The sequence below is a fragment of the Oryzias latipes genome, chromosome 2 (genome assembly GCF_002234675.1).
Source record: "Oryzias latipes chromosome 2, ASM223467v1".
Classification (NCBI taxonomy): Eukaryota; Metazoa; Chordata; class Actinopteri; order Beloniformes; family Adrianichthyidae; genus Oryzias; species Oryzias latipes.
The window spans coordinates 4,262,373-4,288,229 of record NC_019860.2 but is presented as its reverse complement, the minus strand read 5'-3'; the positions used below and the strand labels follow the sequence as shown (position 1 = coordinate 4,288,229).

At 42.3% G+C, this 25,857-nt stretch overlaps 2 protein-coding genes across 11 annotated transcripts in view; one reads left to right on the top strand and one right to left on the bottom strand.

The window, feature by feature from the left end:
- The window catches only part of LOC105355226 (NACHT, LRR and PYD domains-containing protein 12-like), a 354,920-nt gene that overhangs the window by 309,840 nt on the left and 19,223 nt on the right, over nt 1–25,857 (top strand). For 2 of the 10 annotated variants that reach the window (XM_023961923.1, XM_023961942.1), the window contains 4 exons: nt 12,831–12,950; nt 13,374–13,429; nt 13,517–15,290; nt 23,940–24,116. In XM_023961923.1, the coding sequence (XP_023817691.1) occupies nt 12,831–12,950; nt 13,374–13,429; nt 13,517–15,290; nt 23,940–24,116 (2,127 nt within the window). Of the gene's footprint in view, nt 1–2,690; nt 2,921–3,002; nt 3,114–12,830; nt 12,951–13,373; nt 13,430–13,516; nt 15,291–23,939; nt 24,117–25,857 lie in introns of those variants that run through there. The other 8 variants (XM_023961922.1, XM_023961946.1, XM_023961928.1 and 5 more) reach the window with 7 other exon arrangements.
- LOC110016786 lies at nt 6,192–8,387 on the bottom strand. Its single transcript, XM_023962705.1, has 2 exons — nt 7,896–8,387; nt 6,192–7,166 (listed from the first exon to the last, which is right to left on the bottom strand). Exons 1-2 carry the CDS (start codon nt 8,322–8,324, stop codon nt 6,300–6,302), a joined length of 1,296 nt encoding a protein of 431 aa, XP_023818473.1. The 5' UTR covers nt 8,325–8,387; the 3' UTR covers nt 6,192–6,299.

The window sequence follows — 25,857 nt, the reverse complement described above, 5'->3', positions numbered from 1 at the left end:
CATGTGGCACAGATCGGATATGACCGGTGAACAAAAGCGCAGGACAAAAGCGCATGGATTCCGTTTTTCTCAGATCGGATACAGGCCTCTCTCATATGTGGAAATAAATCGGAAACGAATCGGATATGTGCATTTGCGTGTGCCATGTAAGCAGACAAATCGGATATTCCCCAGTAAATGCGAGTCGTACGTCAGTGACGTCAACTCAGGACACCACCAACTGAGATCACATGACTTATTAAGGTGCTTTTGTGCACTGATTTTGCTGTCAGCGTGTTACCTTTCAGCCTCAAGTTTCAGACCGAAGTCGGAAACCGCTCTTATTTTCAGTCTGGTCCCGGTCGGGACGCAAACAGTAACTGATCAAGCTGGACACCGTTGCTATGGAACAGAGTGGGGGCGTGTATGATGGGGACCGCGCGTGCTGTGTGTGTGTGCGTGCGTGCGTGTAAGGAGAGGAGAGGGGGTGTCAGCGTGGAGAACCGTAAATTAAAAAGGTGTCTCCCCCAAAATTTTCGGATTCTTTCTTAACCCACTCTGGAGGCTGAGGGTTCCGAATGGGAAAGTGAACCCTGAAGGAGAATCCGCCTTCGGCCCTGGAGAAAATCTCCCGTGCGTTTCTGACTACAGTCGGAAAAAGAGAAGTCATCGCACAGGAAAAGTTCAACAATTGGATCAAACTGTTAGTACAGCACGTCTGCAAACACTTCCTCATTCAAAACTCAGAGAGAGCCGAGCAGCCCTCCTTTTTCCTTTCCCTTCTGGACCACACAAGGCAACGCCTCCATCCGTCGCTGCGTTGCCTCCATGACAACCGCAGTCACACAAAAGTCCGAAGGAGGTCCGCGGAAGGCGGAAATGCTGCTACGTAGTCCTCAGAACGTCTACGTTTGATAGTTTCAGCATTGTAAAGTGTACATGCAAAAATCAGATATGGGTCACTTTTAAAAGATGATGTAAGCGGGTCGTCAAAAAAATCGGATATAGTCAGAAAATCGGATATGAGCATCAAGACCTGCAGTGTAAATGCAGCCAAAGTGAGTGAATGGATATGTTGCTGCTGCAGCTCCATGTCTCCACCTGGTGGAAGAAGAGCAGAAGTGCAGCAGCTGATGGCAGCTTCCTCTGCCTCCCACTGCTGTTTGACTGCATTCACCTGCAATGAGTTATATCACTAGAGGAGACACGCCCGTTTTAGAAGCCTGGCCGACGGTGGCAGAGCTCAACGCCATCTTGGTGAGGTCGACGACGCCCACATGACAATGATTTCTATTGCTTTTAGTGGTGTCTAAGTAGCTTTTATATACTATATATTTTTACATTTTTATATATTTATACATATATGTAAATATATTATATTTATATATATATAATATATATATATAGATACATCATTTGTTGTTATTAAAGAAGAGAAACAGTCAGCCTTAAAAGCTCAAACTTTAATGAAAATGCATTGTTGCAGGACTTCTTACAAACAAAAAAATTATTACAAAGAATTTTTAAAAATAATTTCTAAACATTTAGAAGTTTTAGATCTCTTCGACATGTGGGAGCCGGTTTAGCTCGTGCTGGTTTGCGGGGCCTTCCGTCCGTGAAACCAGGGTTCGACTCCGGGCTGCTCCCTGTTCCTTTCTCTACCTCTGTGCCGGTTCCAAGCCCGGTTTGAGAAGGTTGCGTCAGGAAGGGCATCCGGCGTAAAACATTGCCAAGTTTACCGTGCGACTTGTTCGCTGTGGCGACCCCTGATGGGAGAAGCCGAAAGAGGAAGGAAGATCTCTTCGACATGTAATTTAAATTATTTAGAAAAACCCAACAATAAGTCATTAATAATAATAATAAATCAATAGTAAGTCAATACAAACAATAAAAAATAACAAAAAATAAATAATAAGTCAATAAAAAATAAAAAATAGGTCTATTAATAATAATAATAATAAAAAATAAATATTCACAAGAAGTCCAAAAGTGAACAACAGATTTACCCTAAAAAAAAAACAACAACAACAAAGAAAAACAATCAGATTTATACTGATTCATGTGAGTGATCAGTTTGTGTAACACAGATGTTATGGTGTCGGGTTTCAAGCAAACAGTCTGGCCTGTCATCTAAATGTGTTTCCACAAATGTTTTGAACATATCCAGACTGTATTGCTAGTTTGTAACCACAGTGATCCATCTGGGTTAGCTCTTTTTATTGCTAAGGCCCACTTTTTCCTTCAGTCTGAAACCATTGGAAACCTGCAAGAAAAGTTCAGTTTCTGAGTCAGAAATGTATAAATCTATATTACTATAATAGCCTAGTATGCTGTATACAGGTTTAGCAAAATAAAATGTACATTTATGTCGACAGTAAATTATACGTACATCATGCAGCATGTTGATAACAGCCCTGCAGCATCATGCATGTCAACATGTGTATGATTAATGAAGCCCCTGCAGCATTAAAAGAAAAAAAAATTCAAATACTTACCTGTGAAATGATAAACCTTCCTCCTTCATGGACTCAGTTCTCTGATTTTGGCAAATGAAACCCAAACGATGAACTGGTATTATGCAAAAAATGTGTTCACATGCATTCACTGCAGCAGTGACTTGACCTCACCAAGATGGCGGTGCTCTCCTCCCATGAGGAACCACGTGATGTCTCCTCTAGCGATATAACTCATTGTTCACCTGAACCTGAGAGGAAACGCAAGAGAAGAGCCAATCAGTGGAGGAGCAGCTGATCTGTTGGTGAAGGAGGAGCAGAGCTGATGATGAGGAGGGTTTCCTCTGCAGGTGAAGGAGGAAGGTGTGTGTGAGCTGATGTGGATCCAGTGAATCCAGCAGCATGGATCAGTGGGAGGAACCACAGGAGGGAGCCCCTCCCTCTGAAAGCAGAGATGGTAACCATGACAACCAGAGCAAAGCTCAGAGGTGTGATGAACGTCTCAAACCGTCCATGATCTCCTCCATGTCAGAGCTCAGGACTCACACCAGCAACCTTCATTCTTCACAGGAACCAACCTGGACCTGAATCTGTATCTGGATCCAGCAGGGGGTCCAAAACGGGACGGAAGTCACTGGATTGGGATGCTGACTTCTCAGACAACAGTTCAGGAGTGGAACAGTGAGTGTTTGTCAGAGTTAAAGGAGGCCGGATGTTCAGATGATCAACAGTTTTCAGATGAAGTACTTGAGGTCTGGTTCAGTTCAGGTCATGTTATTCCAGAGGCCTGTTGCACAAAAGTAGAATTAAGACATCCGTGATAAATGACTGAGCTGAGCTCAATGAATCCAAAACATGTGCGTCCAGGCTTAATCGGTTGCACAAAGACCAAGCCAGGATGAGCAGACACGGATTCATTGAGCCAGGTGAAACCAATCCTGGATAGGTGCGCGTTCATGGCTCACTCAAACAGACCCCTCCACAGATCACAGATTAATTGATTTACCATGGCAACTAGAGCCACGTACTTTTCCCCGTCGGAAGCACAAATCCTCATAGAGGCATACGAGGAGGTAAAAGATAAAATTAAGAAGAAAGGCAAGAACGCCACAGCGATAAAGCAAAGAGAAAAAATGTTAAATTAAATTACCAGCCAATTAATTTTATGAAAATGTAACTTGTCATTTCAACCAGAAAATGTTATGTTTGTAAATCTTACGTGATTGAATCATGTCGATCGTACATAAAAATAATCCATTTACTAATTTCAATCATGTTGATCCAACATGATACCATTAAATTGGATACATTAGTAACCGCAAGGAATTGTGGGATTCCATTTTCTTTGTCTATCTGGGCAGATTGGGGTCTAAGTGTGAGTTTTTGTCCATGGGTTTTATTGTCTAGCTGTTTTACTCTGTTTTAACTAGTGATTTAAACTGTTATGTTTATTTTTTTTCTGCACCATGACTTAGAGTGTGGGAGAGGATGATGACCAACCCTCTTGTGGGGTAAAATGTTAACGTAATATACTTAAGACAGAATTCGCGTTAATTGAGCTCCTGTCTTGTGATGTAGGACGTTGCTGCGTAATTTCTGTCTTTGATGAGAAAATTCTTGGTTGTAACGTTGAAAATATTATCAATGTTAGATGTATAAATAAAATTAAAGCAAAAAATTAAGTAATATCAACATAAATTGTATTAGGTGGTCATACAAATTTAAGTTGAATAAACTTAATTTAATGAGGTGTGACCAATTGGAGTGATTCAATTAAGTTGGATCAACTTTTATCTTTTGAGAGTGAGCAACAATATTATTTTAAAGTTGGGTCCAACTGCAGTATTTATATTGAATCAACTTAAATTTATTAGTTTGAACCTAAGTACATTAAGTAGGACCAATATGATTCATTTTTGTTCAAAAAACGCTATCTAATCATGTGGAAATCATTTCCATCATTTTTTTATGTTCATTCAAAGTGAACGTTTTTTGAGTGTAGTTTACCTGCTTTGTTTTTTCCTTATTCAAAAAAGGAACATAATGTTACACATTGTGTTTTCATATTCATATGGAATGTGTATTTGTTTATATGACAGAGTAATAGGCCCCACTGAGGAAAAAGGATAAAGTCACACATTTATGAGGCTGCAACACATTCGTTTCACAGTTTTGATAGTTATGACAATGTGATACTTCATATTCTGGCACATCAGCATGTCTTCGTTTATGAAACCATACTGAAGGACAATTTCACAAATGCCCCACATCTGCCATTTTAACAACTGTCCTCCTTTAAAACAACTTGTTACAATATTATGACTTGTCTTTTTACCCCTCTGTGGGCCTAATATTCTATCATTTTACATATAGCCTTATAGTCTATGGGAAACTGTAAATTATCTAATGATAGCAACATCATCTAAAACTCATTATTTATACAAAATGATTGAAATTAATGATCACAAACGTTTAAATAATGACAGTGGGTCTAGTTATACAGCGGGGAAAATAATTTCTGAACATGTCAACATTTCTCTGAAAAACCATATTTCTAATCGAGCTATTTACATGAAATTTTCACCAGATGTCGGCATCAACCCAAGTAATGCACACATAGAAAGAAATCCAAACATTTATTTCCATAAATGAAGTTATGTGTAATAAAGTGAAAAGGTAAAGGGAATAAGTTTTGAACACGCATACTGAAATGTATTTAATACTTAGTGCAACAACCTTTGTTGGTGATTACAGCCTCAAGACGCCTCCTGTATGGATAAACCAGTGGAATACATTGCTCAGGTGTGATTTTGGCCCATTCATCCACATGAATTGGCCTTCAAATCTTCAAGGTTCCGGGGGTCTCTTCTGTGAACCCGGCTCTTCAGTTCTTTCCAAAGATTTTCAATTGGATTCAAGTCTGGTGATTGACTGGGCCATTCTAGCAGCTTTATTTTCTTTTTCTTCAACCAGTTGAGTGTTACCTTGGCTGTGTGCTTGGGATCGTTGTCTTGCTGAAAGATCCACCCTCTTTTCATCTTTAGCAGCCTGGCAGATGACAGCAGATTCTGATCAAGAATGTCTTGATACTTTTCTCCAGTCATTATTCCTTCAATGATATGAAGTCTACCAGTGCCACATGCTGAAAAACAGCCCCACGCCATGATGCTCCCACCTCCAAACTTGACTGTTGGTATGGTGTTTTGGGGGTGATGTGCGGTGCCATTTTTCCTCCAAACATGTTGTGTCTTATGACATCCGAAGAGTTCAATTTTGGTCTCATCTGACCAGAGTATCTTCTCCAATGTCATGGGTTTATCCAAATGTTGTCGCAAACTCCAAACGAGCTTCAACATGCTTCTTCTTCAAAAATGGAGTCTTTCGTGGTGTGCGTGCATGGAGGCCATGGCGGTTGAGTGCATTACTTATTGTTTTCTTTGAAACAACGGTACCTGCTGATTCCAGGTCTTTCTGAAGCTCTCCACGAGTGGTCCTGGGCTGTTGGAGAACCTTTCTGATGATTGTTCTGACTCCTCTGTCTGAAATCTTGCGAGGAGCACCTGGTCGTGGCAGGTTTATGGTAATGCCGTGTTCTTTCCACTTCCGGATGATGGCCCCAATGGTACTCACTGGAACTTTCAGAAGTTTAGAAATGCGCCTGTAACCAATGCCTTCAGTGTGTTTTGCAACAATAAGGTTGCGTAGGTCTTTGGACAGCTCTTTGCTTTTACCCATAATGCAATGCTTCTTGTCTAACACCTTCTTCTTGTGATTTTATTGGCGGGAGGCACTAACGTGAAGGTGCATTACCGCCACCTACTGTGTTGGAGTGTGGGTCAGAGTGGGGATTACCTAACCAAATGTAACTTAAAAAAAAATAAAATAAAATAAAATTAAAAAAAAAAAACAAAAAAAAAACGAAATTCTCCTCAATAACCTAGTTCTTTTCAAAAAACCTATAATTGCACCATTTAAATTCTCCTCCCCTCCCAAAAGCTTCTTTAAAGTCATTTGCTCACCCTCTATCATCCGTACCCTACTTTCCAGTTGTCGTCTTTCCTCCCTATACAGTTCACACTGACATAGAACATGCTCCACCGACTCTTCCCCTCTCCCGCACTCACACAAACCAGTTGGATGTTTCCCTATCAGATGCAATGTATTATTTAAACCAGTGTGTCCCATCCTCAACCGTGATATTATGCAGATATCTCTGGTGTTTACTCTGACATTCATACCTCTCCCTACTCTGTCCTGAATACTAAATAGATGTCTTCCTTTCCTCTCCCTTTCCCATCGTGTCTGCCATTCTTCCATAATACGCCTCCTAACAATTGCCCTAAATTCTGTCCTACCTAATGGAATTTCCATCTCTATTCCCCGTTTCAATGCCCTTTTTGCCAGGAAGTCAGCCATTTCATTTCCCTCCACCCCCCTATGTGCTGGTACCCACATGAATCTATTGTTTATTTTCAAGTTTGCCAACCTGATCAAACTCTCATAAATTTCATATAAAATATCTGATCTGCTCTCAGAATTGTATGACTTCAGAGACATCAAAGCTGACAATGAATCTGAACAAATTATACCATCCCCAATTCTTTTCTGTTCTAGCCAGTGTAAACTATATGATATTGCCAACATTTCAACTGTAAAAACTGAAAGATCCTTTGACGTCTTAACTCCAACAGATTTGTCCAATGTAGGGATACAGAAAGAAAAACCAGTTCGCATTTGAGATGGGTAATGCACTGTAGGCAGGGGGGGAGCCTTCTGCCCTGCATTAAAGATAATGTTCTGTGGCTGACCATCCAAAAAAGGAATACTTATGTAAACTCTTATGTACTCTTATATAAGGTTCTATGTTGCTAATAACCAAAAAAGGAGAATGTCTTGATATGTTTATGATGTTTCTATGACTGACCCCCAAAAGGAATGTTTAATATAAAGTTTTATCCTGTTAAGGGAGGACTCTGTAGAGCATATCCTGACAATGTTTAGAATTTTATCCTATCCTGTTATGTTACTGACCCGTAAAAGGAGTGCTCTGTAGAAGATATTCTGACATGTTTATGATGGTATAGGATGAGTCTACGTGCAGGGTGAGCCTGCGGGAAGGGACCGGCCCTCCTTTTCCTCACGCTCATCAAAGAATATAAAAGATAAGGAAGCCCAACTTTATTCAGAGTCTGCTGTGGGTTACGTACGAACGCCCAGCCGGAGTTTTGTTTCAAGCCACTCTATCGGGACTGTTGGCTCTCCAGTCCGTGTGTCACGGTAGGGGCAGATGAAATGTTTTCTGTTGAAACTGCATGGCTTAAACTCCTGTGTTATGTTGTGTGACTGTTTTGAAGCGGGGAATAAAAAGACACATTTTATTCTAGCTTGCAGTCTTTGAGTCATTTGTTTCTGCTCAGTGCCTACCTCCCTCGAACCTGCAAAAATTATTTCATAAAACAGCATTGTTTCTGGGTCTTTAGATCCATCTGTATATATGGGTATAAATGAAGCATGGACTGTGTCTAATCTGTCTGCTGTTATCTCATCCCAGTTTCCCTTCCCTTTTCTATCCTCCATTGTTCTATGGAGATACAAATCCACTTGCGCAGTTGGAAAAATCCAGAAAGGAGTGGTCGGGTACAAAAACGTCTTAACTAGGGTTTTGCCATGAATATTTGCTTTTCTCGCTAACCTAGCTAATTTCCAAGCAGCACTTTCATTTGTCCCATTATCACTTTCCCAACAAGGATCAATAGCCCTCCTAACCATGTTCTCTACACCTACACAACCCTGTATTTTCACCCAATAGTTAAGCATCAGCTGTTTAATTCTTAGTTTCAATGGTAGCTCCCCCATTTCAACTTGTAATGACACAGCAGGAGTTGACCTCATAGCCCCAGTGCAAATTTTCAATGCCTGATTTTGGATGACTTCTATTTTATGTAACAATGTTTTGCACGCTGTACTGTAAACAATAATTCCATAATCTGTGACTGACCTAATCATTGTAATATATATTTGTTTTAAAGCCTATGAACTAGCTCCCCACCCAGTACCTTTCAAGCATCTCATTATATTTATGACTTTCTTACATCTCCCTACTATACTATCAATGTTCTCTCTCCATTTCAATTTTGTATCCAATATAACACCCAGGTACCTAAAACTATGTACTTGCTCAATGGCTTCTCCATATAACCTTAAGTTCAAAACAGTTCCACGTTTCCTAGTAAAAACCATGCATTTTGTTTTAGTTACTGAAAATTTGAATCCCCAGTCATAAGACCAGTTTTCCACCTCCGTAATCGCGTCTTGTATTTTTCTCTCCACATAATGAATATTTCTTCCCCTCTTCCACAAGGCTCCATCATCTGCAAATAATGCTTTCCCAAATTCACATCCAATTGAATTAAATATATCATTAATCATAATTGAAAACAGCACAGGGCTAATCACACTACCTTGTGGGGTTCCATTATCCTCTACGTACCTATTAGAAAAGGACTTTCCTATCCTAACTTGAACATATCTATCAAACAAAAACCCCTTAATCCAATTATAGATTCTTCCATTAAGTCCTAACGTACCTAATTTTATCAATAAACCCTCTTTCCAGACCATATCATAAGCCTTTTCAATATCAAAGAATACCGCCACCAAATATTCTTTATTTACTTGGGCTTTCCTAACGTCTGCTTCTAGACAGATTACAGGATCCATTGTCCCTCGACCTTTCCTAAAACCATTCTGATATGGGGACAGCAAATTTTTACTTTCCAGGTAATACTGCAATCTCTCATTTATCATTCTTTCCATCACTTTGCCAACATGTGATGTGAGTGCTATGGGCATGTAATTTTCTGGGCTGCTCGGGTCTTTCCCAGGTTTTAATATGGGAATAACCACAGCCTCTTTCCAATTGGTCGGCAATTTACCTTCACACCAGACCCTATTATACATGTCCAATAATTTCAATTTCATTTTCCTACCTAAATGTTTTAACATAACATAACTTATACCATCCCTACCGGGTGATGTAATTTTAGATTTATGTAGTGCTAAATCCAATTCAAAGCAGGTAAACGGAGCATCCATGGTTGTCAAATAAGTGTTATCATCAAAGTCCTTGTAGTGCCGTTCCCTAATTTCATCTCTTCTCCCTTTCCTATACCCTGACAAATTCTCATTACTTTGACTTCTCACAAAAGTTTTAGCCAACATTTCTGCTTTATCCGTATCCGATATCGCCAGGTCATCACCTATTTTCAATACTGGATATTGTAACTCCCTCCGTATACCCTTCATTTTTCTAATCATTCCCCAAACCGTATTAACTGGAGTTGTTCGACCAATTTTATCACAAAAAGACCTCCAGTACTCCCTTTTCTCCTTTTTAATAATCCTTCTTGCCTGTGCACAAAGTCTCTTATAATTCAACAGATTTTCATATGTGTGAGTCCGTTTTAAGAGTTTCAAACCCTTATTCCTATTCTTAACTGCTATCTTGCAGTCTTCAGTCCACCATGGAACATTTTTCCTCGTCATAGTTGCTTTACTTCTCGGAATTGTTTTTTGCGCCGCTGAAATGATTAAATTTCGAATTTTCTTTTCCACTTCTTCAGCCGTACTCTCCATACTAATGTTTGAACATTCCTCCTCACACATAAGAGTAAATTCATCCCATTTTGCTTTATGAAAAAGCCATCTTCCTTCCTTTCCATTACTTGGTGGTTCTCTATCACCACCAACCCTAGAGAACACAGGATAATGGTCACTCCCCATTGTGCTGTTGTGTACATTCCACTCACTACCCCCTGCCAAAACATTTGAGACAAAAGTAAGATCTAGTACTGACATATTCCCTGTTCGGACATCAATTCTTGTTCCTCTCCCATCATTGAGACACACCAAGTGTAATTCATCCATCAAATCCTCCAATACCTCACCATTAACATCTGTCACCTTCCCCCCCCATAATGTGCTATGTGCATTAAAATCCCCACAAACAATGACATGCCCATTGTCTAGATGAATAATTGATTTAAGAAGACTGAGATCTAACTTTTTGCATGGATTATAGTAATTAACAACGTTTATTCTCCCCAGACCAATATAAATTTCAATGCCAATAAATTCTTCTTGTGTTCCTATCTTAATCACCCTGTAATTGAAATTATTTTTTATAAAGGTGGCACAACCACCCCCACCTCCCTCTGCTCTATCACACCGGATTCCCGTATATTGGGAAATTCTAAAATCTAAATTTGGCCTTAACCACGTCTCTTGAATACATATAATATCCGGTTTTTGATCCAAGTCATCTCTACACTTTTTCAATTCCTGTCCATTTGCCAATAAGCTCCTTGCATTCCATTGAAGTATAAGAACCATTTACTATCCCACACTTCCCACCTCCTGACTAGACTGGGCACTAAGGTTATTCCGAACCTCTTCCCATGTCAACTCATTGATGTCCAAATGGTTCGCTGCTGCTTTTACAATGATTTGTATTCTTTCTGTTTTTGATTTAGTTTCCATCGTTGCATTTATAACTCCAGCTACAAACGTGACCAGTTCCTTCAAATCTATCAAAACTCTCCCCTCAACATTCCTGTCCTGTATACTGTTTGGCACCTCGTGTATGACTCCTGCCTGTCTATCAGAACTTTTACCAACCATTTTAACTGCATCTGCATATGAGATTCTATGTAGTACTCTGGTTTTTTGAATATGAACTTCTCTCCTCATAACCTGACAGCCTGCATATGCAGCACTATGGTCCCCCCCACAGTTACAACACTTTGGTTTCATCTTGTTTCCACAGGACTCATAGCCATGATCTTCTCCACACCTAGGACACCTCTGCTTGCCTTTACATACAGCAGCAGTGTGTCCAAATCTCTGGCAGTGAAAACATCTTATGGGTTTAGGAACATATTCCCTCACAGTATAAGACATGTATCCCAGGGATACTCTGTCTGGCAGGCTCCTTCCCATAAGCTCCAACAGTATTCCCTCAGAATCCCTCCTCACACCATCCCGAAAAACACTTAATCTCCTTGCTTCTCTTATTTCTGCCCCTCGTAGGTTAGCTTTAAATTCCGTAATAGACATTTCCACAGGTATGCCCCAAATCACTCCCCTCCGCCCCTGACCTCCTAATCCTACCTTGCTCATACTAACAATTTTATGTTTCCCCACTTCTCTCATTTTACAGGCCCTGTCCCTCTGCTCCTCACTTCTACAAACAATCAACAGGTTCCCATCTCTCAGGATTTTAGCAACTTTAATGTCCCCCACTTGATTCTTCAAGATAGTCGTCAATTTTATCGGGCTCAAAGTACTTAACCCTTGTCCTTCAGAAAATCTCAAAATGACTTTATAGCCATCCCGTCCTTCTTCATCACTGTCAGTTGACATCACTCGTCTTTGTTTTCTAGGATCAGCTCCATCAAAACTATTTCCTCTCTTTTCCCTTCCTGTTTCAATCCCAAAGCTCATCTCCATACTATCCTCACTTTCACATCCCCCGTCATCTCCCCACTCCTTCCCAGTCACAACACAGCTGTGCCTACCCGTCACCGCCTTAGCGTCCATCCTCGATTTAGCCATGTTTTTTTCGGCCGGCAGCCAAGACCGACTGCCCACATGTATTTCAACCTGTCTAACACCTTGCTGGTGAGAAACCTTTTTAAAAGGCATCAATCAGGACTATACCAGCTGATATTACTTTGCACTAATAGGGGGCAGGTTAACCTTCTGAATACTGACAAACTCCAGCTGCTTTCTTGGCTTGCCAGACCTTTTTACCCCTCCTTTTCTTCATGTGTTCAATACTTATTCCCTGTGCCATTTCACTTTATTACACATAACTTCATTTATGGACATAAATGTTTAGATTTCTTTCTATGTGTGCATTACTTGGGTTGATGCCGACATCTGGTGAAAATTTCATGTCAATAGCTCAATTAGAAATATGTTTTTTGAGAGAAATGTTGACGTGTTCAATACTTATTTTCCCCGCTGTATGTGATAACAATGTATAGTGAGCAGTGAAATAACTATTGGTTTCCATTTGTGGCGACTGCTGACTGACATTAGGAATGAGATTAAATAGATCCTGGAATTTAGCCTGGTTTGGAGCAGGCTAGCTCCTAAGAATAAATCTCAGTGGTAATTTATACCATAACAAAACCTCCTGCCCCCTATCCAACTTTAGTGCAACTGGATTGGGGATCAATTGAGCCAGGATCACCAAGATATCCTGGCATAATCCCTTATCCTACTTTTGTGCAACAGGCCCCAGACTAAACAGCTCAGTCTGTGTTCATGTCAAAGTCCATCAGCTGTTCATGAAGAAGCAGATCCTCTAACACTCTGATGGTTTGGTGTTTGCAGAGGTCAACAGGTCACACAGAGAATCCAGTCTGCAGCCTCCAGCTGTGGCTCCATGAAGAGTGACCGGTCCAAACGTCCTCCTCTAAACTTCAGAATTGAACCAGGACCTTCAGACTCACAGTAAGAATCAGTTTCTAGTGAACAAAGCAGAGTTCAGCTCTCAGCAGGAACAACAATGTTCTCATCAAGAACATCAGCTGATCCATCCAGGAAGGTCAACCATCTGCTGTGAGCGCTTTAGGCCTCACAGTTGGACAACTCTTGAGGACACAAAGCTCAGTCTGTGAGAATGAAGCAAACAGCTGAACTTTTCTCTGAGCTCAGTCCAGATATCAGCTCCAAAAACAGCTAAGGCATCATTTAGACCTTCAGATGGACTATATCTGCTCTGGTTTAACCTGGAAACACATTTGCTCACATTCAGCACAGTCTGGATCCCAATATCTGAGTCTGAAGATCAGAGAGGATCTGCTCCATGATCAGAGTTAGTCTGGAACTTCCCACTGACTGCTTTGATTGTTGTTCACTAACGTTTCTCCTTAGTGTCCACAGAGAGAAGAAGAGGAGCGGACCCCAGTCTGCAGAAAGAGCCAGAGCTGGTGAGTCAGAGCCTGATCATCTGCTGATGGATTCTTCTGGAAACATGTGGAACACTCATGAAGGAGCTTTCTTCTCTGCTCTTTCAGCAGATGTTGGTCTGCAGGAGATGTTTGGAGAACATCAGATCAGTCTGAGGAGCAGAAGTGAACATGTGGCTGAAGGAACTGAAGAAGCAGGAAGAGAAACGCTCCTCAACAGGGTCTACACTGAGCTCTACATCACAGAGGGACTGAGACCAGAGGCTCACACCCAACATGAGGTGATGCAGCTGGAGACCACCACCAAGACCAACAAGCTCCATGGCACTGCAATCAAGAACCCAGACATCTTCAAAGTCCTCCCTGACCAACACAGATCCATCAGAGTGGTTCTGACCAGCGGAGTTGCTGGAGCTGGAAAAAGCTTCTCAGTGCAGAAGTTCACTCTGGACTGGGCCGAGGGCTTGGAGAACCAAGACATCAGTGCTGTGGTGCCTCTGTCCTTCAGGGAGATGAACTTGATCAGAGATGAGCAGCACAGTCTTCTCACTCTGATCCAGCTGTTCCATCCAACACTCCAGAAGATCCCAGCAGAACAGCTGTCTGTCTGCAAACTTCTGTTCATCTTTGATGGTCTGGATGAAAGCAGACTTTCTCTGGACTTCAACAACAGTCCGCTGGTGTCTGATGTCACACACAAGTCCTCAGTCAACGTGCTGCTCACTAACCTCATCCAGGGACGTCTGCTGCCCTCTGCTCTGGTCTGGATCACTTCCAGACCTGCAGCAGCCAATCAGATCCCTCCTTCATGTGTGGACAGACTGACAGAAGTCCGAGGCTTCAATGATGCTCAGAAGGAGGAGTACTTCAGGAGGAGGTTCCCAGATGGAGAGCTGTCCAGCAGAATCATCTCCCACATCAAGGGCTCAATGTCTCTCTACATCATGTGTGAAGTTCCAGTCTTCTGCTGGATCACTGCTGTGGTTCTGGAGAACTTGCTGACCACAGAGCAGAGAGGAGAGCTGCCCACCACCCTGACTGACATGTACTCCCACTTCCTGATGGTCCAGACAAAGAGGAAGAAGAACAAGTACCAGCAGGAACATCAGACAAGTCCAGACAGGGAAGTTCTTCTGAAGCTGGGGAGGCTGGCATTTGAACATCTGGAGAAAGGAAACATCATGTTCTACCAAGAAGACCTGCAGCAGTGTGGTCTGGATGTCACAGAGGCCTCAGTGTACTCTGGAGTTTGTACTGAGATCTTCAGAAGAGAGTGTGAGATCTTCCAGAAACCGATCTACAGCTTTGTTCATCTGAGCGTTCAGGAGTTTCTGGCTGCAGTCTACATGTTCCACTGTTACTCCAACAGGAAGGTAGAGGTCATTGAGGACTTCCTGAAGAACAACATGGAGAACCCATCCCTGGATGAGTTTCTGAGTAGAGTCATGAAGAAATCCCTGCAGAGTCAAACTGGACACCTGGACCTGCTGGTTCGATTCCTTCATGGTCTCTCTGTGGAGTCCAACCAGAGACTCTTAGGAGGCCTGCTGGGTCAGACAGAGAAGAATCCAGAAACCATCCAGAGAGCCATCAACAACCTGAAGGAGATCAACAGTAAAGGAGTCTCTCCTGACAGAAGCATCAACATCTATCACTGTCTGATGGAGATGAAGGACCTCTCAATTCATCAGGAGATCCAAGAGTTCCTGAAGTCAGAGAACAAATCAGAGAAGAAACTCTCAGAGATCCACTGCTCAGCTCTGGCCTACACTCTGCTGATGTCAGAGGAGGTTCTGGATGAGCTGTACCTGAACCAGTACAACACATCAGATGAGGGTAAACGGAGACTGATCCCAACTGTGAGGAACTGCAGAAAGTTCATGTGAGTCCTGAAGTGATTGTGATGATAAATCAGATCAGTGTTCAGAATGATTTACAAAGAATGAAAGGTTTGAAAATGATTAAAAATAAAAACATGAAAGAAGAAAATCAGTTTGATTTTAACACTCATATGATCATTTAGCTAAAGAGCAAAGAAGGATCATATTTGTCCAAATGAAATCCAATCCAGAATCTTCTGAAATCAAATCAAATCAAATCAACCTTTATTTATATAGCACTTTTTCGACAACAGATGTCACTCAAAGTGCTGTGCATAAAATACAATAAAATTTAAAAACAAGATGACAAGACAAACCGTGCGACAACCCCCCCCGCAAAAACACACCCACACACACACACATCAATAAATAAATAAATAAAAAAGTGATAGAATGATAGAATGTGGAGACCTGGCTTTGTCCAGAGGTGGGAAAACGATAGTTTGGGGACATGTCCACACCAGCGACCCCCCAACCCAAGTTCACGGAGAACACTACCACAGAACCCCCCAGATCCGATCAAAAGAGTCAGACCCAGGAGATCCCACTGCAGCGACCCCGCTCACTGAGAAGGGTCAGTCACCGATGTGGAGGATCCCTCAGAGGAAAACACTGGAGTGTAATAAAATGTAAAAGGAATAAATTAAAATATATATAAAACATGGACAAAAAACAAATAATTACATAAACCCTAATAGGCATATGAAATAGTAAGAGCGTCTTAAAAATTAATAGAATAAATAAATAAATGTATTTACATACACATATAAAACTAGTTAAAAGAAAAATAAATTAATTAAAATATTTAAAAATAATAATAATAATAAATTAGAAAAAACAATACTAATAATAAATAAATAAATAAATAAATAAAAATAAAAAAATTAAAAATCCTAAAATTCAACTAAAAGCTAAATTAAAAAGGTAGGTCTTAAGCCTTCCTTTAAAAACATGAACAGACTCTGCGGCCCTGAGGCTCTCTGGGAGGCTGTTCCACAGGCGAGGTCCGTAAAAACTGAATGAGGCCTCGCCGTACGTTTTTGTTCTAACTTTTGGGATAACCAAAAGGCCTGTATCAGAGGACCTCAGGGTCCGCGAGGGCTCATACTTTAAAATCATGTCAGATAAATATGAAGGCCCGAGACCATAAAAACATTTGTAAACCAATAAAAGAACTTTAAAATCAATCCTGAATTGCACAGGGAGCCAATGCAGCGATCTTAAAATCGGTGTAATGTGTTCCCGCCCCCTGGTCCTCGTCAGAACGCGTGCTGCTGAATTTTGCAGCAGTTGAAGATTTGCTATTCTTGTTCTGGGAAGACCAGAGAGCAGGGCATTACAATAATCCAATCTGCTGGTAATAAAAGCATGCATTAGCACCTCTGTACTGGCAAGAGAGAGAAATGGGCGGACTCTGGATATATTTTTTAGATGATAAAATCCTGTTTTTGTGATGTTTTTAATTTGTGGGATAAAATTCAACTCAGAGTCAAAAATGACACCCAGGTTTCTCACACACTGAGAAGTTTTGTAATTCTTTAGTTTAGATAAAACTACCTCTCTCTTGTCTTCAGAACCGATCACTAAAACCTCTGTTTTGTCCTGGTTTAGCTGTAGGAAGTTCTCTGCCATCCATGACTCAATGTCTAAAATGCATTTTAAGAGTGTGTTGACCGACTCTTCATCATCAGGAGACACAGCGATGTAGAGTTGAGTGTCATCAGCGTAGCTGTGGAAACAAACGCCATGCCTCCTGATGACGTCCCCCAGTGGCAGCATATATAGATTAAAAAGTAGTGGGCCTAAAATTGAACCTTGGGGGACCCCACAGTTGATGTCGAAGACCCTTGAGGAGCAAGTATCCATACTTACATAAAAACTTCGATCTGTGAGATAGGAATAAAACCACTTTAGTACAGTACCAGAGATGCCCAAACCTCTCAGTCTGTTGAGTAAAATACTGTGATCTACAGTGTCGAAAGCAGCACTGAGATCCAGTAGTACCAGAACTGAGAGTTTCTGACAATCCAGGTTACATCTAATATCATTTACTATTTTAACAAGGGCCGTCTCTGTGCTGTGGTTCGTCCTAAAACCAGATTGATATTTTTCAAATATGTTATTTCTAATTAAAAACTCATTAAATTGGAATAAAACAGTTTTTTCAATCATTTTACTTAAAAATGGTAAGTTGGATACTGGACGATAATTGTTATAGTTGTTTGGATCTAAATTACTCTTCTTCAGAAGAGGCCTCACCACTGCCGTTTTAAAGGCAGCAGGGAAGACACCTGTCTGAAGAGAGTAATTTACTATATTTAAAAGCTCAAACTCAAAGAAGTCATAAAATGTTTTCAACAACGATGTGGGGATTGGGTCTAAAAGGCAGGTGGTTGGCTTTAACTGGGAGAAAACCTGACCAAGTCCCACAGCATCAACCAGGACAAAACTTTCCAGTGTTTCCTCTGATAAATACAATGCTATAGATTCATTAAAAGCAACACCTTTTTGAATTAAAAGAGTAGATCTAATAGCATTGATTTTACTCCTGAAGTGGTCTGCAAAACTCTCACATACAGCATCTGAGGCTGCTATGGAGGAACTTTGAGAGTCTCTTTTAGTTAAACTGTCTATTGTTTTAAAGAGAACTCTAGGATAATTTTTGTTTTGTAAAATTAAGTTTGAGAAGTGGAGGGTTCTGGCTTTTTTTATTGCATGACTGTACCTCGTTAGCTGTTCTTTAAAAATTTTGCGATGTACAGTTAACTTAGTTTTTCTCCACTTCCTCTCCGCTCTCCTTCATTCGCGTTTCAAGGCTCTGATTGGTTCTTTCTTCCATGGTGCTGTAGCTTTAGTTTTCAACGTTTTAGTTTTAAGTGGAGCTACAGCATCAATGGCTGACTGTAGTTTGTTGTTAAAATGTTCAACCATAAAATCACATGATGCAGGTAAAATATAAGCGGGAGTTTGATGTAAAATATTGATAAAATTTGCAGCCACATCAGGAGTTATGTATCGTTTCCTCACAGTTCTCGCTGGAGCTTCCTGTCGAGTAAAACTGGTGATATTAAAAAATATACAATAGTGATCTGACACAGCCATGTCAACAACAGAGGACACACTGCAGGACAGCCCATGAGTTATCACCAAGTCTAGAGTGCGCCCCCTGCTGTGAGTAGGCTGTGTGACATGCTGTGTGAAATCCCATACAATGCAAGAGGTTGAGAAACTCCTTTGCATGAGCATCACTATCTTTATCAACATGTAGGTTAAAATCACCAGTTATTAAAACTCTACTATATTTGGAGTGTATTAAAGATAAAAATTCAGAAAATTCTTGAATAAAACAGGAGGGAGGCTTTGGTGGTCTGTAAACAGTAACACATAAAATAGATGGGCTGTTAAAAGAAAATGCATGATGCTCAAATGAGGAGTAGCTATGTAGCGTGATTGTTTTGGTTGCAAATAAGCCACGAGCAATCGATGCAGTGCCACCGCCTTTTTTATCTCCCCTGGTAGAAAATAAAAAGTTAAAATTTAGTGGGGATGCTTCAGTGAGAACAACAGAAGCATCAGCACCCAGCCAGGTCTCTGTTAAAAGAAGGCAATCTAAATTGTTGTCTAAAATGAGCTCATTCACGATAAAAGATTTGTTTAAAAGAGAGCGAATGTTTAAAACAGCAAAGTTTAAAACAGTGTGTGTGTGCAGATGGATTGATTTATCTTTTTTGTCCGGTAATGTGTGAATGTGATGAAGATATCTAATTGTGGATCTGGTGGATCTGAACTGGGGATGTTTGTGAGATCTGCTTGTTATGTGAACTGGAATTTGTTGTGTGATAACCGTGGTTTTAACTGAGGATGGATGCCAGTGGTCCAGTCAATCAGAGAGCAGTTTAACAGAGCGGAGTGTGAGTTCAATGTTCATGGACAGAAGTTGAGATCCTGTTTGGTTTGGGTGGATGCCGTCTGGTTTAAAGAGATTTGGTCTATTGAAGAAGGTGGTGAAATTATCAACATATGGAATATTATTAGAAAGGCAGTGTCCTTTAAGCCAGATGTGAAGTTGTCGCAGACGGCTGAATTTAATGTCTCCAAAGCGGGGAGATGGAAGCGGACCGGAGATGATGCACTGTTTGTCCAGCTGCTTGATGGAGTGGATGAGAGTGATGAAGTCCTTCTTGAGGGTCTCAGATTGCTGAAACTTTAGGTCATTCACTCTTGCGTGGACTATTATTGTGTGTGTGGAGGGGTTACGAAGGGAGAGCTGGTGGGCAGAGTTGGTGATGTCTCGTATGAGGGCGCCTGGGTGACAGAAGGTGCGGCTCCCGTCAACACGAACATGCCTGACCATAGAGGTTCCCACGACGAAGGAGCCAGGGGGGTCCCCGCGGCCGCGAGATCTTGCCGCCGAAGTGAGCGGGCCCGTCGCTGCAGGAGAGCAAGCGGGAGTTGGCGTTACACCTGTTGCGCGAGCCGGGGAAGCGGCCGATGAGGGGGGCGAGCCGCCAGGAAGAGGAGAGGTGGCGGCGGTCACCGCGACACCTGCCGCGGGGGGAGACGCAGCGGACTTTGAACCTGACGCCCCGGTCGCGACCGCAGATGGAGAACCCGCATTGCTTGCTGATCCCACAAAGACGTGGGTTACGTTCGGGCGGCGGCGGCTGTCAGGGCGTCTACTCACTGCGTCCCTCAGTAGCTGTCGGCGTTTGGCGGACGATGAACCTCCAGAGGCAGATGGCGGGCGGCTTTCTTTCTCGGGCCGAGAAGCAGCGACAGGGCGATGGTTTTCAGCTTCCAGAAGAACGTCGTCAGATGTTGGAGCCGACAGAACATCATAGCGGTTGGAGAGAAGGAGCCCATCACGGTCCAGGGGTCTTTTCCTGCGGCACACCACCTCAGACCAAAGCGGTTTTGGTGTGGAGCTCGAGGAAGGCCGCGGCGAGGTGTCAGGATCCCAGTGAACCGTGTCTTCCACAGCCGCTTTCAGGGAAGCAATATGCATGGACTGTTGATGGACCAGGTCCAGCAAAGAGTTCAACAGATCATTCTTTGACCTCAACTCATCAGAGAGTTTCTGGATGTCCTTTTTGAGGTTAGTGATCTGTGTGTCAGGGTTTGTTGGTGCAGTCACGGCAGTGGAGGTGGACGCAGACGTAGCGGCGGCAGCCATCTTGGAATTCTTGCATTCCACTGCAAATGCAGGTGACGACAATCCAGGTCAAAGATTAGCTTGCGTCTTGAAAGGTTTGAACACAAAGCAGACGGTCCAGAATGAAAGGATGTTTTCATTTCCACAATGTCAGTCATTCTAGAAGAACATTTCTAAAATGCTCTTTCTTCTGCTCGTTATCGTCTTTCTAGAGAAATCATTGATCTGTGAATAAAACAGTTTAATGACTAAAAGAAGAAACTGAAGCAGAAACCCATTCTTTCTTCTGATCCTTTAGGTTCCTTTGGTTTAATAGTTTGGCTCTAGAACCATGAGAACCATAATGTTCCTGAAGCCACTGTGTGAGCTGGCGGCCCGAGCTCTGCTCAGACACACAGTTCTCCTGAGTCTGTTAACCGCAAATCCCAGAGCGGCGGGGTGGATTGCAGTCCGAATTCTCCCACACATAACAAAACAACAAAACAAACATGTAACAAAGCATCCTTCCTCCTCTCAGACACAAGTTAAAAATCAGGCATCTCTGCTTAGAGACACATTTGCTCGGTCCACCGGCACCCAAGCCCGGGCCGCGCAGGGTTCAGACGTCACAGGGCATGAAGCGCTCCTCCCCCGCACCCCCCTTTGTGAGGGGTGTAAGAGAGCGGAGAGGCGAAGAGCCAGCGGGGCGAGAGCAGAGCGGTGCTTTGCACTGAGCATCCTCAGAGCAGCCGGTCGGTCCTGTTTGAGCTCCAAAGCTTTCTCTCAGAGAAACACCGTCTATGCATGACGTTAAACCAGAGCATAAGTGACACACGATCGAAATAAACTGTCTACATGAACAACGATCGGATCAACAATCGGTATAACCCATCTATCTCGATCGGAAAGAAATTTTGATCCGAACGAGACTGATCGGGGCAGAGTATTTCGAATGGCGTGTTTACGTGACGCATTTGTCTTACGATCAGGCATTCATTCTGATTACTTTTGTCCATGTAAACGCAGCTAATGTTTGATGTGTGTGTGAACTGTGAGGAGCATGATGACAGTTAAAGGTCAGAATGATGTCAGCTTGGTCTCCTGAGGCTCCTGTGAAGAAGATTCGTGGCTTTTAATGAGACACTGAAGTATCAACCTACTTTTATTGGAGTAAGACACTTTTCTGTTTCCTGTTGAAGCTCCCCCCCCTGGCCTCTTTCTCTGCTGACCTGATGGAGTTTGTCCGTCCTGCCTGAAATTTCTGGTCCCTGCTTGTCTGAAACTCTCCACCATCATCCCAGTTCCCAACAAGTCCCCTGTCACAGGATTAAGTGACTCTATACCAGTCACCCTGACCTCTGTGGTCATGAAATCCTTTGAACGACTGGTGCTGAACCACCTGAAGTTCATCACAGACCCTCTCCTAGACCCCCTGCAGTTTGCCTACAGAGTAACAAGTCAGTGGAGGTCGCAGTCAACATGGCTCTCCACTACATTTTGCACCACCTTGACTCTGCAGAGACCACAGGTCCTATTAATGGACTTTGGCTCTACATTTAATACCATCGTCCCACAGCTCCTCCATCACAATATGTCCCAGCTCACCATGCCTCCCTCCACCTGTCAGTAGATCACCAGTTTGACTGACAGGAGGCAGGAGGTATTACTGGGACGATTCCCATCCAGCACCCAGATTGTCTCCCCACTGCTCTTCTCCTCTACACCAATGACTGCTCATAAGGAATCCCTTCTGTGAAACTCCTGAAGTTTGCAGACGACACCACAGTCATTGGGCTCATCCGGGACTGTGGTGAGTCTACATACAAAGGAGAAGTGGAGTGGCTAGTCCTCTGGTGCAGCCTGAACCACCTGGAGTTGAATCCACTTAGAATGGTGGAGATGACAGTGGACTACCCCACCCCTTCCACTCACATTTCTCAACACCACTGTCCCCTTAACAGACTCAAATAGGTTCCTAGGGTCTACAAGACCGTAACCCTTGTGCTATCCTCGGCACTTTAACATTGGGAGTTGGGTCATCTAGACCCACTAGACAGTGCGCTGAACCTTTTTTCTTTAATGATTTGTGAATCATTAAACCATCACTGGTGTCCATGGATTACATAAAATCTTTCCACCTTTATCCACCTTTGTCATGGGAGGGATAACACGTCAATGTAAGGGTGGGGTCATCTAAGATTGCACAAGGGTTAACCCTTGCTCATATTGTCTCACTCCAGAAAAAGGCTCAGCAGAGGTTGTACTTCCTGTGACAACTCAAGAAGTTCAACCTGGCTCAGGAGCTGCTGACCATCTTCTACATGGCAATAACTCAATCTGTCCTGACCACATCTGTCACGGTCTGGTTTGGATCAGCATCTTCACATGACAGGAACAGACTACAGAGAATCATCAGATCTGTTGAGAGGAATATTGGTTCCATGCCTTCCCTCCATTCAGCATCTGGTTAGCACCCATTCAGCGATTCGAGCTGGAAGAATTGCAAAAGACCATCATGGACACTACCTTTTCAGCCTTCTCCCGTCAGGGCGGTGTTTTAGGACAATGTGCACCAAACCCACTCAGTACAAAGTCGGCTTCTTCCCCCAAGCCGTCACTCTTGTGAACTCCTGACCAGTCACAGAGTATATAACAGAAGAAGTACTGTCTGTTCTTTTACAGGAACTTTATTACTTTTCTTAACTCCATAAACAGCAGCTGTCACATGCCCCCCCCCCCCCCCCCACGCTTCCTGCACTGCAGGAGCTCAAACACACCGGTTTCTGCACACACACCTGCAATTTAGTACTATTCGGGCGTGTCTTCTTTCCCGTCCACACTTCCCTCCTTACCGTTGTCATGCTGCCCTTTCCTACATCCTCCTACATCACAAAACAACACCATAGGGCTCACCGTATATTTTGGAGAAAATGTAGGACTTTTAAGTGTGCTTTATGGTCGTGAAAATACGGTGTATGCATCGTACTTGGCCATTAAAGCTGATTCTGATTCTGCAGACAGTTGTTCATGGATCTGTCAACAAAGAGAGCTGCATGTTAGTCAGTGACTGCACTCATGTTCACACCCATGCTCCAGCTGATCTTGAAGGAGATGTTGTCATGGAAACAAGTTTTTTCATAGCAGTAAGAAGCTCATCTTCAGGATCAGACAGGAGAAGATGCAGATAATGTTCTTGAAAATGGGTCTGCCATCTGTAGAGTTTGATTGTAAAAGAACAACAATGCTGAGTCATCATTCCACAGAGAGTTTAGAGGAGCAGAGAAGTGAAGAAACACTTTCATGTCAGCCAGCTGGTAACAGACCCGCCCCCATGTACTGTTTCCATGACAACATAAACAGCTTCAAGAAAGCATCAAGTACAGATTTAGAAAAGTCACATTAGTCTTTTTCTACCAAGAAGACCTTCTGGAAAGTTCTGCCTGAAAGTTCCAACTGGAACTTCATCACAACCTGAATTAATCATAAGATGACCTGTTTCTGTCTTTGTTTCTCTTCACAGAATTCCAACACGATGTGGACTCTCAGAGACTCACTATGAAATTGTGGCCTCAGCTCTAAAGTCCAACCCGTCCCACCTGACAGAACTGGACCTGAGCAACAACAACCTGAAGGATTCATCCATGAAGGTTCTGTGTCCTGGACTGGAGAGTCCAAACTGCAGACTGCAGACTCTGAGGTCAGAACATTGAAGCTGCTGGTTGGTTCATTTCTACATTTGTAGTTCTTCACTGAAGCTGAAAGGTTTGGATTCAAAGATTTTCTGGATTTTCCAGAAATTCAACATCTTTGATTCTTTGAAGATTCTGCAGTGGAAAAAAACAGCTGCTTAGATTTTATTTAGAATAAAAATGTTTCCATGGCAACAAAAGGTTCAGCTGTTGAATCAGTTGACAGATTTATGAGTTTAAAGAGTCAGAAAACAAACAAGAACTCAAACTAATGACTACAACGGAGTTTTAGGGCCACGGTGAGGGAAAAAAATTCTGGCCAACATGACGAGATTAAAGTCGTCATGTCGACTTTAATCTCGTCATGACGAGAAAAAACTCGACACAAAAAAAAATGACGAGAAAAAACTCGACACAAAGTCTCGAGAAAAAACTCGTCGTGTCGAGATAAAAGTCGAAATAAAGTTTCCAGATTAAAGTCGCAATGTTGCGCGAGAGAAGTGAAGCTGAGTCTTCCAGGAGTATTCAGTGTTATGGCTTATGTTAGTGAGCCAGTGGCTTTGTATTTAAGAGTTTACGACAGAGTTTTATGGCCACAAAAAAAATAATTTTATTAGGAGATAAAAACTTGTAAATTTACGGGAAAAAATTCATAGATTAACAAGGAGAAAACACCGAAGTTGTCTGTTTATCGGAGCCTAGTTTGAAGATGAAAGATGTGGAGCCTTTTGTGAAGCTTCATTTCCGGATTACAGGTTTAAAACAGAGAGATTCTGAGCCTTTTGGCGACTCAAAATCAGATTATTTTCCGTGTAGCAGTCTTTCCGGGGTTCGGCGTCAGTAAAGCGGACTTTCATATGTAAAATAAGGAGCTCAGAGACACGTTTGGGTGTAGTGGAACGCTGCAGCCTTTATTCTCCTTTTCATTCACATAACCTGAAGTTTATCTGTCACCTTACGTCATGAACCTGTCATCCTAACGCCAATGCGGAAGTAAACAGTGTTACATACGCCCACTGCTGCAGATGAAGCGACCCGTTTGATCATTAAAAAACAAGGATGAATGAAAATAATTAGCATTACAACGTTGAAAAAGTTGAAAAAGTTCATTCATTCATGAAGTGAATGAATGAAAAATGAATGAACGTTGAAAAAGGCAAAAAAGTGCTTCTCCTCCTCAGACGGAAGCATCACACAAACATAGAGATCTGGTCTATGGTGGAGGAAGAAAGGATTCAAGCGAACAGCTGCAGGGACACCCGATGCCTTCATCCGGCTGCAGAGATCCTGCAGACCAACCATCAATAAATAAAACTTTAATGAATCATAAATCAATCAAATGAGCCTCCAGACATTTGGAACGTTATCAATAAACATTCAGCTCACCTGTTCAACAAAGTTTAGTCGGTCTGCTCTGCAGCTCTGCATGATCACTTCCACAATAATCTCGTAAATTTACGAGTTTTTTTCTCTCGCGCACAACATTGCGACTTTAATCTCGAAACTTTATTTCGACTTTTATCTCGAAAAGACGAGTTTTTTCTCAAAACTTTGTGTTCTCGTCATGACGAGATTAAAGTCGACGTTGGCCAGGGCCAGAACCGTGGCCCTAAAACTCCGTCGTAAATGACAGACTAGTCATCCTGATCAAACCTGCCTGAAAGCTGACCGAGGTCAAAGTTCAAATCAGACACAGCAGAGCATGTGAGCATGTACATGTACACACACAGACACAAGTGTGAGTGCAGA